At 41.5% G+C, this 11281-nt stretch overlaps 1 protein-coding gene across 1 annotated transcript; it reads left to right on the top strand.

Annotated features, from left to right (window-relative positions):
- Positions 1-4180: 4180 nt before the first annotated feature.
- On the top strand, positions 4181-9711 carry LOC149813107 (zinc transporter 11-like). The gene is made up of 4 exons (XM_089991993.1): positions 4181-4678; positions 6473-6531; positions 8301-8436; positions 9075-9711. Exons 1-4 carry the CDS (start codon positions 4198-4200, stop codon positions 9467-9469), a joined length of 1071 nt encoding a protein of 356 aa, XP_089848119.1. The 5' UTR covers positions 4181-4197; the 3' UTR covers positions 9470-9711.
- Positions 9712-11281: the final 1570 nt, after the last annotated feature.

Raw genomic sequence — 11281 nt, 5'->3', positions numbered from 1 at the left:
CAGACATTTTTGATGGCTCAGGTTCGTTTCGCCGGATGACCATCGGATTGCCGGCTCACCATCGGATCGTCGACTCACCATCGGATCGCCGGATCACCATCGGTGAAACGATTAAGGTTCGTTTCGCTGTGTAGACTTTTAAGAGTCAACATCATCCTCGAGTTTCTGGATGGAGGACATGTTTGTCCTTTTTTTGAACCGTTTGTTTTTTCTTTTTTGAATGAAAGGCATTTTTGTCATTTTCTCAAATCATCGTTTTATGAGAAGAATAGGAAGAAAAGGTACTTAAGTCTTTGCAACCACACCAGACTCCAATGCTAAGTGATGTCAACATACACGGGAATACGAGCCCCATGTGCATGTATATGTGGTGCTCATTCAGACCTCCGAACACATACGTGGGATTCAGTGAATCATCGGGGGAGAACATACATCACCCTCTCTATTCAGAGCATGGTTATTCATTGTAAAAAGGCTGAGGGGTTGGCGTAGTGGGATGGTGTCTTGTCCCTAAATGGGTGGTAAGGTTCGAATCCCATGGGCGTCACTCCTCTATGCAAGCCGACACCCAGCATAAACCCCAAGGGGTGGAGGTCCTAGCCTTGGAGTTTTACACTGCTAGCATGAAGAGCATAGTATGGTAGGCGGAGCCAGCGCTTCCAGATCTTTGTTCGAGTTATAAATAAAAAGAAAAGAAAAGATAAAAAAAACCTTTACTTTTTTTTTGTTATTTCTGCTTTTGTTTTCCTGGTTAAACGTTAGCCTTACTCCTTTTTTGCCGTTTAGACTCAACTCATGTTCAACTAACATGTATAATGAATGCTCTGCTCAGCTCAGCTCGTATAGGCTAGCTAACTACTAATAAATATATTTAATATATTGAAGTGTAGACAGTTGATAAGTTTGGCATACAAGTAACAAATTTAGAGTTTAAACATATTGCTTATGATTTCGAACAATGTATTCATTTCATAAATAAACTAATTTGAACTTGGCTCGGTAAGTTTATTGCATAGTAATCTTAGGGTGGGGGTCACAGACACCCAAGCTCTTTTGGAGCCCACCTGCACACCTAGTGGGAGTCGAACTTGGGACCAAGGGGTCCGTACAAATTCTATTATGTTTAAAATTGAAAAATGTACACATTTTATTTTTTTGTAACCAAGTCAGCTCGAGCTAGGCTCAATTAACTTTGGCTTGCCACCCAAGCGGGTCTTAGTAGGATAAAAAAGCTTATTGTCAATAATGGCAGATCTCAACAGGATATCGGGGTGTTTCCAAGGTGGGACCCATATACTAGGGGTCCCAATTTGCTCAGCCTTACAAACTAAGGGTGTCAACAGGTCGGGTTTGGTTTGGACCCAGGTGGAACCAGGCTTGGACCCAATTTTTGGGAATGGTATTGGGTCCGGACCCAGGTCTAATAACGTCCACTATAAGAGAAACCATATCTAGACCCGATAAGAACTACATGAACCAGATCCAGACCATACCCGGTAAAATAATATTTTTTATCATTTTTACATTGAAAAATTACGGGTCTTAATCGGAACTCGAGTTGGGCCTGGGTCTGGTATAAAATTTAACAAACTATACCCAGATCTATGTATTAATTGGGCCTTCAGGTCTGGACCTGAGTCTTAATCGGGTTTTCTTATTTATCATCATACCCAGACCGTATAGGGTTTGGTCTGAGTCGGGCCCGGGTCTGATATAAAATTTAACAAACTATACCTGGATCCATGTATTAATTGGGCCTTCAGGTCTAGACCTGAGTCTTAATCGGATTTTCTTATTTATCATCATACCCAGACCCTATAGGGTTTGGTCCTGGTAAACCAGACCAATTGACACCCCTAATCCAAACACTGGAACTGGTTCGGTATTTTGAAATTCCAATGCGGGTGGGAATCTGACTTGTACAAGAGAAAAATTGACAGCTTACCTGACCAATAAGATGGGAGTCAAGTCATATTCATGGGCCCGGACAACTATTGCTTCTACAACTCTACAGGATGTCACGGGGTTGGATGTAACCTGATATCAGACCCGAATCCGATTAGTTGGATTAGGAAGTAAAATACGGATCCAATTAAAAATGGATTAGGTATTAATTTTCATTGAAATCTGACTAAAATCCGAATCAGAGTAAGTGTAATTATCGGGTTTTGGACTAGTCAGATCTGGATTTGGTTCTATCTTTTTCCATCCGACTCTGAATCTGATTAAGTCAGATTCAGTAATGCATAGATCCGACCCCAATCAGACCCGTTGCCATCCCTATACAAGACTCCCTTAGCAGGATCTGGAAAGGGTTCACCAAGGTTGAACCTGGACCTATGTCCATATCATGGTTGATCCAAAACGAATCAGAACCTAAAATGGATTCGATGAAGTAGATTTATATCTGGATTCAGTTCTTATATGATGTTAATAGATCCAGTAAAAATAGGCTGAAAACATGTATCGGGTCGGATCCGGTATCCAAACCCATAGTCAATCTTGGCCTCGAAGGGCAATGCAGTACTGGGGCCCACCTAAAACGTATAGCCCCGGTGCACGTTACCGTCGCGGCCTTTTCCCCGTCTGAAATCGACTGAATTTAGTTGGCCGTATACAGCGGGGCAAGATAAACTCAAAAGATCGCCGATCAACTACAAAAAATCTCAAAGGCATTCCCGCCAACTAACGCAAATGCTGCGTGACGATAACGTGGCATCTTTAGTGTCAGAATCGAAAGTAGACACGATTCTTTGACACGTAGAGATATTATAACGGTGTAAAACGATATTCTGTATTTTAAAAATATTTCAACAAAAATACAACTTTATGAAGACATGTTTTTTTTTATTTTAAAATAAATTAAGTCCTCATGTCCACAGCTTTGACAAATTTTTTTAGTAAAAAAATCAGAATCCAAATTCTCATGACAAATTGAAAAAATTTTCTTGAATTATCTAGAAAAGGAAAAAATAAATTAAAAACAAAAAATCATGTTTATTATTTTATAAAAAGAAAATTTAAAAAAATAATAAAAATAATGTTTGGCATTTATATCAAAAATATTGGCTACCAATCTCTTTAACTCTTAAATTTTTTTTTTTTAAGCAACCCTGATTAGGGGTGGCAATTTCTGACACGACCCGCCAACCCGCCTCTTAGGCGGGTTCGGGTTGGGCTTAAGCCAACCCGTTTAATAAACGGGTCGACCCGCGTAACCCGTTTATTAAACAGGTCGGGTTCGGGTTGGGGGTATGCCAACCCGCCAACCCAGCTGACCCGTTTAATAAACGGGTTAGGCGGGTGGGTCAACCCGTCTGCCAACCCGCCAACCCGTCAACCCGACCCGCCAACCTGAAAACCCGTTTACCCGACCCAACCCATTTATTAAATGGGCTGGCGGGTCGTGTCGGGTTACCCGTTTATTAAACGGGTCGGGTTCGTGTTTGCCACAGCCGACCCGTTTAATAAACGGGTCGGGTTCGGATTGAGGTATGCTGACCCGCCAACCCGACCCGATTGCCACCCCTAACCCTGATATTCTTTACTATGCTGGTGTCCCATAGGGATGGCAGTGGACCAAGGCGGAGGACAAGGTCTCTACCCCTGCCTTATCTCAAAATCGAAACCTCCATCCTGGCCTTCATCTTTGCACGGGATGTATTTTAACTTTCACCCCCGTTTTGTGTCTTTCATCCTGGATCCAAACGGGGGTGACCCAAACGAGGGTGAGGCAGGTCAAAGGAAAGCGTAAGTCCATCCCCTTGTGGGGATATATTTTAATCTTCATCCCCGGTCCAAGGTGAGGTGGGGCGGGCCCCGGTGTCCCCCGTTCCAGTGCCATCCCTAGTGTCCCATTGTTTATATATATATAAAAAAAAGCATGGCTGAAGTTGCATTAAACTCGAGTCTCGTGTCGGGTCGTATTCATATCATTGTGACGAATCCCAAAAGATGGGGGGAGGGGGGATGACTGCCCGAAGACGGAAGACCACGGCGTTCCAAAGGATCGCCGAATTAATCGTCAACGGTCATACGACCCGGTCAGCGTCTTCCCTTCCCATTTTCGTTTGCAGCGCAGTACAGTACGTTTTTTCCGAAGGGTAGGGCGTAGTACAAAATCCACAAACTCTCCCTCGCAGATAAAAGCCCCATTTTTTGGCCATAATGATTTATTCAGAAGCCCTCGTTCCTCAAATGACCATGTCCTCTCTCTTGGCCCTCTTCCGCTCCTTCATCGCCGCCGTCCTCCTCTCGGCCGTCGCCGTTTCCGCCCACGGCGGCGGATCCCACGACGATGATGACGCCGGAGGGGGTGCGGCGGAGGCGCCGGATCTCAGGGCAAGGGGTCTGATCGTGGTGAAGATCCTGTGCCTCATCATCGTCTTCGTGGCGACGTTCGTCGGGGGGATCTCGCCCTACTTCTGCAAGTGGAATGAAGGGTTCCTGCTTCTGGGGACGCAGTTCGCTGGAGGAGTGTTCCTCGGGACGGCGATGATGCACTTCCTTTCGGACTCCAACGAGACGTTCGGGGACCTCACCAGCAAGGAGTACCCCTTCGCCTTCATGCTCGCTTGCGCCGGCTACCTCCTCACGATGCTCGCGGACTGCGTTATTCTGTCGGTCTACGAGAGGCCGGCAACCGGAAGGGGCGGGGACGTTGAGAACGGGAGCAAAAGTGAGGGTTTCTTTCTCTTACTTTTCTGGCGAATCCGTCTTTTTCTTCAGTCTTTCGAATCTCAATTTTTGTATAAAATTGTGGCTTTTGTTTCTCCTTCTCTTATCCTCTACTACTACTGGTACTACTACTGCTACGACTGCTTCTATTTCTGTCGATTATCATCTTCGTTTTGTACAGTAAATACGTCCTTGCCGTCTTTTTTAGAAATTAAAAACTTTATAGTTTATCGTGTAACCTTTTCTTTTATTTATTTTTGTGGATTTAAGTGCAAAAGCTGAATATATATTTGTGGAAGGTTTGGAGATGATAAAGTTTTTTTTCTTCTTTTTTTTTTAACTTTTTGGCATTAGACAATAAATGTGTTGATTTCTTCTTTTCAGATCCGAAGGATGAAATCTTTCCCTTTGTTGGCATTAGACAATAAAGGTTGTTCTTTTCTTTTTCTTTCTTTTTTAATCAGACAGGCATAAGCTTGATACGTGAAAAGTTTAATTCTTATTTATTCAATTTACTAATGAAAAATGGTACTCGGTGGACGTATGTTCTCAAAATTAACAAATTATTTAAATTAAATAATAAGACGCACATTTTTCTAGTGAGTGAAGACGGCCGTGTATTTTTAAATGTCGCCAGTTATTCTGTGCCTTGAGGTTTTCTCTAACAAATAAAGTATTCAACAGATTCTGAACATGACTGTTTTATTATTTAGAAACTCCATTTACCTTCGTCTCTCTCTCTCTCTCTCTCTCTCTCTCTCTCTCTCGATGCTTGTCGTTTTTACTGGCGCACATCAGATTGTCTTGAGTTATATATATTTGTTAAGGAGATTCTTAATTATTTACGTAAGGTGTGAGAGTATATCTGTAAGACCCGCAGCTCTAGCATGTATCTGGTTGGTGTGGTAATATGCAGTGCATTGCCTTTTGGAGGTTTCTTGGTTCGGAATTCTGAATTTTACAAATTTCGTGGTTCCCTTTCGCTAGTTCCATTCGTTCTGCGACTTTGGATCTGAAAGAACCTATATATTATATTTGATTTTTTAATGTGAATGGACTATGATGGGTGGTTGAAACCTCTGTTTTCAAAATATATAATTTTTGTAATTTCAGAATAGAATCAATAGATACATTAAAGCCATGAACAACTTCAGTAAGTAAATACTTACATGATTTCTTTAAGTGTCTTTTATGATGGGGAAATGTAACAAAGATGACTGCTGAATGCCTTTCAGTAGGATTTTCATGTCTCATGAATCTTGTGTTCTCTAGATTTGCTCTAAAGGGCAGAGTTCAAATGATTGGCGTATCAATTTGCGCTTGTTAGTCTGTGAAACTATGTTTCCATTACAAACTCCCTGATTTTTCCGTGTGTCGTCTTGTTATTTTAGAGAATGGCTCAATGGAAAAGCCCACAGTGGATGATGCATTGCTAATTAAGTAGTGATGCTGTAATGCAAAAGACCTTCTAGGGAATCTAGAATTTCCAGGCTTCCTGTGAATACTTTTGATATCTGTTTGTGTAATTGTGTTCTGTTTCTCTTGGAAGACCTTGTAGTGTCACCACCTTCTCTATATAATGATTGAGAGCATTATTGTTCCATCATGCATTTTCTTTGCTCTGTCATGGTTGAGAAAGTTATCTTGCATTAAGTTGTACTACTGATTATGAGATATAAATGAAACACATTCCATTTTCTCAAATAACTTTGTCTCTGTCTGCATGAAATGCTGCCCTTATCTGATCACAGTTTGGAACTGAAAGAGACTGAAGACAACACTTTTTTCCTTGTAGGGGCTACCGAACAACTGAAAGATGGCAGCCATGGTGGGCAAACTCATTCAGCCATTCAGGTTTGCCTTTTCGTCTTTGGTTGGTGATAGTTGGTAGATTAGCTTTCTGACTGTATTTCTAATTTTATATCTTATCAAGTGATTTTAATGAAAATTTTCTGTGAGAAAATTTTAACTGTAAATAACAAAGTCGTACTGGCAAGATCCAGTCAGCCAACCATGCATAGTAAACCTGGCAGTTAAACCATCTATATTTATGTCCTCCTTGACATCTCATTACTGGTACACATTTGATTGCATTTGATTTCTTATGGGCAATGACACGGTAACCAATAGCAGAACCTAAAGATCAAGCCTGCATTCTTGTGCTGCTGCGTGTACAAAAAACAAGAGTGTCTTTGGATCAATGAAAAGGATGGAGCTTTGGGGGAAATTTTAACATCACATGGCAGAAGATGGTCTTATTTTTCAAACTTAACATGTTGGTAAAAAAGAGGTTTTCCATTTTTATTGGTCTAACATGAGGCCTTTGGAACTCTTTTCCTGTGGATTATATGTGGATATCCAAAGTGCAAAAGGGGTATCTGTTAGAGAAATAGTTGAACAGAATTTTGCAAATTTTCATTATATTTTGGTGCAAGGTGAACATAAATGACCTATAGTGGCCTTTGACAGTGTTGAGGTTGACCAGAATGATTTTTTACCCTTCGAAGTCATTAATGATTCTCCTTGAGATTTTCTTTCTTGTATGATGTCTGGTATAATCGCTGATCCCTCTGTCTAAGTGAAAGTGGTCCTGGGGAAAAATTCTTTCGTGTCAAAAACTGAGCTGGGATACCTGCTCTGTCCATGCCCGTGTATATTCCTTGATATAGATGAGGATTTTTTTTTTGGTAATATTAAGAGGTTCTGGTTTCATGAATGCCAGTTCCAGGTGTTCTTTAACATTGGTTAATAAGATCTGAAGGTTTTATCATTTCCAAGGGATACAAATTCATAATAGGCATATAGAGATTATGGCATGACAAAATAACATCGAAAGTGTTGATTTTAGAAGATGAAATGTCCAACGTTCTTTCATTGGGAACTAATCGGATTGTTCTGAGCAGGCCGCACTTTGGAAGAGGTTATTTGTTACCAAGCCGTCTTATTGGGAATAAAAAGAGCATCTCTGAATACTCAGTTTCATATCATAAGCTAGTTTTCAGCAAATTGCTCAAGTTTTAGCAAGAGCTGTTCTGTGGGGCGGCACTGGGCCATATTGATTGGTTGTAAGGCCTGATAGAGAATGTTGTTTTTGGGGGATGATACCCGTTCGGACGGGGATTCAAACAATTCGTTCACTGTTCAAGGGAACACGGCATTTCACCTGGGGAAAGACAGAAAGACATGAAGTCAGCCTTCTTAAGAAACATTTGTGCCACTATAGTACCGATGGAAGTTTGAGATTGCCTTTTCTTTGCTGATTATGTGCCTATATAATTGTCGTAACCTTCAGGCTTTCATACCCTGTTTCAGTATTTAGCTCTATAGACTCTTTGTCTTCCGGTTTCTTTTATTTTCCTCTAATGGACAACTCTTTTGCCTTTTTGCCTCTCTGAAATTTGACATCACTAGGCAAACCTTACACCTGTCTAGCATCTGATTGCAATGTGCCTTCTAGTAATTAGGACTTGATTGACCACCGATTATTAAAGCTAGTCATTATGTTTTTTCAGGGATTTTATTCTTATTATTCTCTAAAAATATATTATCTGATGATGTAGCCGCAGGGTCAACATCCAGATTGCCCTTATTCATCTTTTTTATTTTGTTTCTTTCTTGAACAGATGAATGACAGTGTGGATGGGCAATTTCTAAGATCATCGGCCTTAGTCGGTGCGACTTCCCTTGGCGATAGCATCCTGTTGATTTTTGCCCTTTGCTTCCACTCAGTATTCGAAGGGATTGCAATTGGAGTTGCAGGCAAGTATTGGTTATGGTGCTTTTTTCTTTTGATATCGTGAAGTTTGAATATGCCAAACATATTTTGTTGATTTAGTGTATGGCTTGTGAAAGCATAGACTACAGAAGGTGACGAAGGTGATGGTTATGTATGGTCACGGTCATGATCATCTCTATAATCCTACATGTTTCAGATGGAACGACATAAATAATATTTTGAGAAGATAAAATCAATAGCCTAGATCTTACTGAAAAGATGCAGAAAAAATAGATGATCTTAAACATCCAAATGCCTAATTTCATGCATGTTAGTCTTAGAGTATAGAATGAGGAAATATTTACGAAGCCAAAAAATGGATCACCGATATTGCATCCTATTGTCAGATCTACTTTTAAATGGCAAGATTGATTACATCTGTTTGAAGTTTGTTCTCCTACAGCATGGCCAGCATAAAAGAGAGTAGAACTCTTTGAAGAACCAATTGGCAAATGTGCATCTATAATTCCTTGTAGAACCAATCGCTCTAGTCAGAACTAAATTGTTGATCCGTTTTCTGCTAATTTAATCTAATTTAGTTTTATTTTTGCATCTGGTGATTATGCTTTTCAAGTAGCTGATTCTTCTGTTTGTTCACTTTGTGCATTGTTGCTGGTTCCAGAAAACAAATCTGGCGCATGGAGAGCACTATGGACAGTCTCTTTGCACAAGGTATTTGCAGCCATTGCTATGGGTATAGCTCTACTGCGCATGATTCCAGATCGCCCCTTGTTATCCTGCGCTGCTTATGCCTTTGCTTTCGCTATCTCGAGTCCGATTGGTGTTGCCATCGGAATTGTGATAGATGCTACAACCCAAGGTGCGGTGGCGGACTGGATATATGCCATATCAATGGGTTTGGCATGTGGTGTATTTATCTATGTATCAATAAACCATCTGCTCGTCAAAGGGTACGTGCCACAGAGGCCAACTCACCTTAATTCTTCATTCAACAAGTTCTTGGCTGTGCTCCTGGGAGTTGGTGTGATAGCTGTGGTGATGATCTGGGACACATGAAAGAACAGTGTGCATTTGTTGGATCGAGCTCAGATCTGGCAGGCTAAGGTGCCAAAAAGCTAACAGTCAGGAATGTCCTATAGTTGATCCAGCCCTCTGCAGCTTATTTTTTGCTTTCATAATTGTATACAGTGAAGTATGTGGTAGATATCATCCAAAAAAGTATGTGGTAGCCTCTAGCATCTCCATATATTTACTGCTTGGGAGGTATTGAAATGTGGAAAGAAATAGAAGAAATTAGTGCCCATTTACATATTCTTTACAGCTTCATAAAAGCTACCGTCTCAGTGAGTGCTAATCTTGATTCTTGGCATAGACCAAGTTAGTGACCTGTAATCGTGCTTAGAATGTGTGGTTGAGCTGGTTGTAGGGTTGCACAATGAGTCAAGCTTCTCATGAGAAGCTATGGCTTGGCTTGATAAAGCACCTCTCAGGATCCTTTACCTGATTGATGCGCATCCAAATTCTGGGATTTATTGGTTTTAGAAAGGATCAGGTTTGGGATCGATTCCAAACATGATTGGGTTGGGTCGGTCTGTTCTTGAATGATTGGCTTGAGGGGGTGTTTTACTGCTTGTCTAAGCTTGGACAGAACAGTGTATCCAGTACAGTTATGACAGTGTTTTTGTTCAAGACAGTTCCCCAAGACCATTTTAATTATTATTATTTTTTAATACCATCCATCCAGTCCTCCGTCCACATTGTTTTAGGTGTCGGTTAAAAAAAAAGGCATATCCACCGACACGGATGCATGGAACAACGCATCTGCAGTTTGACGGAGGATAGAGGACATGCATTCAAACGATCCCTAAGAGTACAAAGCAGGTTATATGTTCCCCCCCTCCCTTGAACAGGGCAGTTAGCTACATCTCATGTTCGGGGTTCCAAAGAGCACTACGTATGTAAGCATGTGCGTCTCGTATCCCCATGTTTGTCAGCATTAATTAGCATTGGAGTTTAATGCGATTGCAAAGACTTAAGTACTCTCTCCTTCATTGGTGCCAAAAAAAATGACGATTTTTGAAAATGAGTGGTTGTAAAGACTTAAGTGCCCCGAAGATGACTCTGCACTGTAGGATTATCTGAGAAAGAAATCTCCCCTGGAGGAGGCCATGAACATCAACCCTCTCACTCTCTCTCTCCCCTTCTCTTTTTGCTTCTATGCACATCCAACAGAAAATCTTACATTGCTCCATCAAGCACCGGTTGACCTGCACATTGACTGTTGTGGAGCCTGATTCAGAGTTTTTACCCTTACAAGAGGAGGGTTTGGGGGCTCCTCCCAGCGTGGGTAGCATCATTCAACTAAATGAGTTGTAGATCCTGATTCAGAGTTTTTACCTTTACAGGATGAGGGTTTGGGGTCTCCTCCCAGCGTAGGTAGCATCATTCAACTTGATTCGTTGTGGAGTCTGATTCAGAGTTTTTGCCCTTACAGGAGAGGGGTCTGAGGGCTCCTCCCAACGTGGGTAGCATCATTCAACTTGAAGAGTTGTGGAGTCTGATTCAGAGTTTTTACCCTTACAGAAAGGGGGGGGGGTCTGAGGGCTCCTCCCAGTGTGGGTAGCATCATTCAACTTGATGAGTTGTGGAGTCTGATTCAGAGTTTTTGCCCTTATAGGAGGAGGGTTTGGGGGCTCATCCCAGCGTGAATAGCATCGTTCAACTTGATTCATTGTGGAACTTGATTTAGAGTTTTTGCCCTTATAGGAGGAGGGTTTGGGGGCTCCTCCCAGCGTGGGTAGCATCGTTCAACTTGATTCGTTGTGGAGCCTGATTTAGAGTTTTTGCCCTTATAGGAGGGGGGTCCGG

This window comes from Nuphar pumila, chromosome 16, assembly GCF_984573655.1.
Source record: "Nuphar pumila chromosome 16, dmNupPumi1.hap1.1, whole genome shotgun sequence".
Classification (NCBI taxonomy): Eukaryota; Viridiplantae; Streptophyta; class Magnoliopsida; order Nymphaeales; family Nymphaeaceae; genus Nuphar; species Nuphar pumila.
The sequence above is the reverse complement of the archived record's forward strand: the minus strand, read 5'-3'. Positions and strand labels throughout refer to the sequence as shown.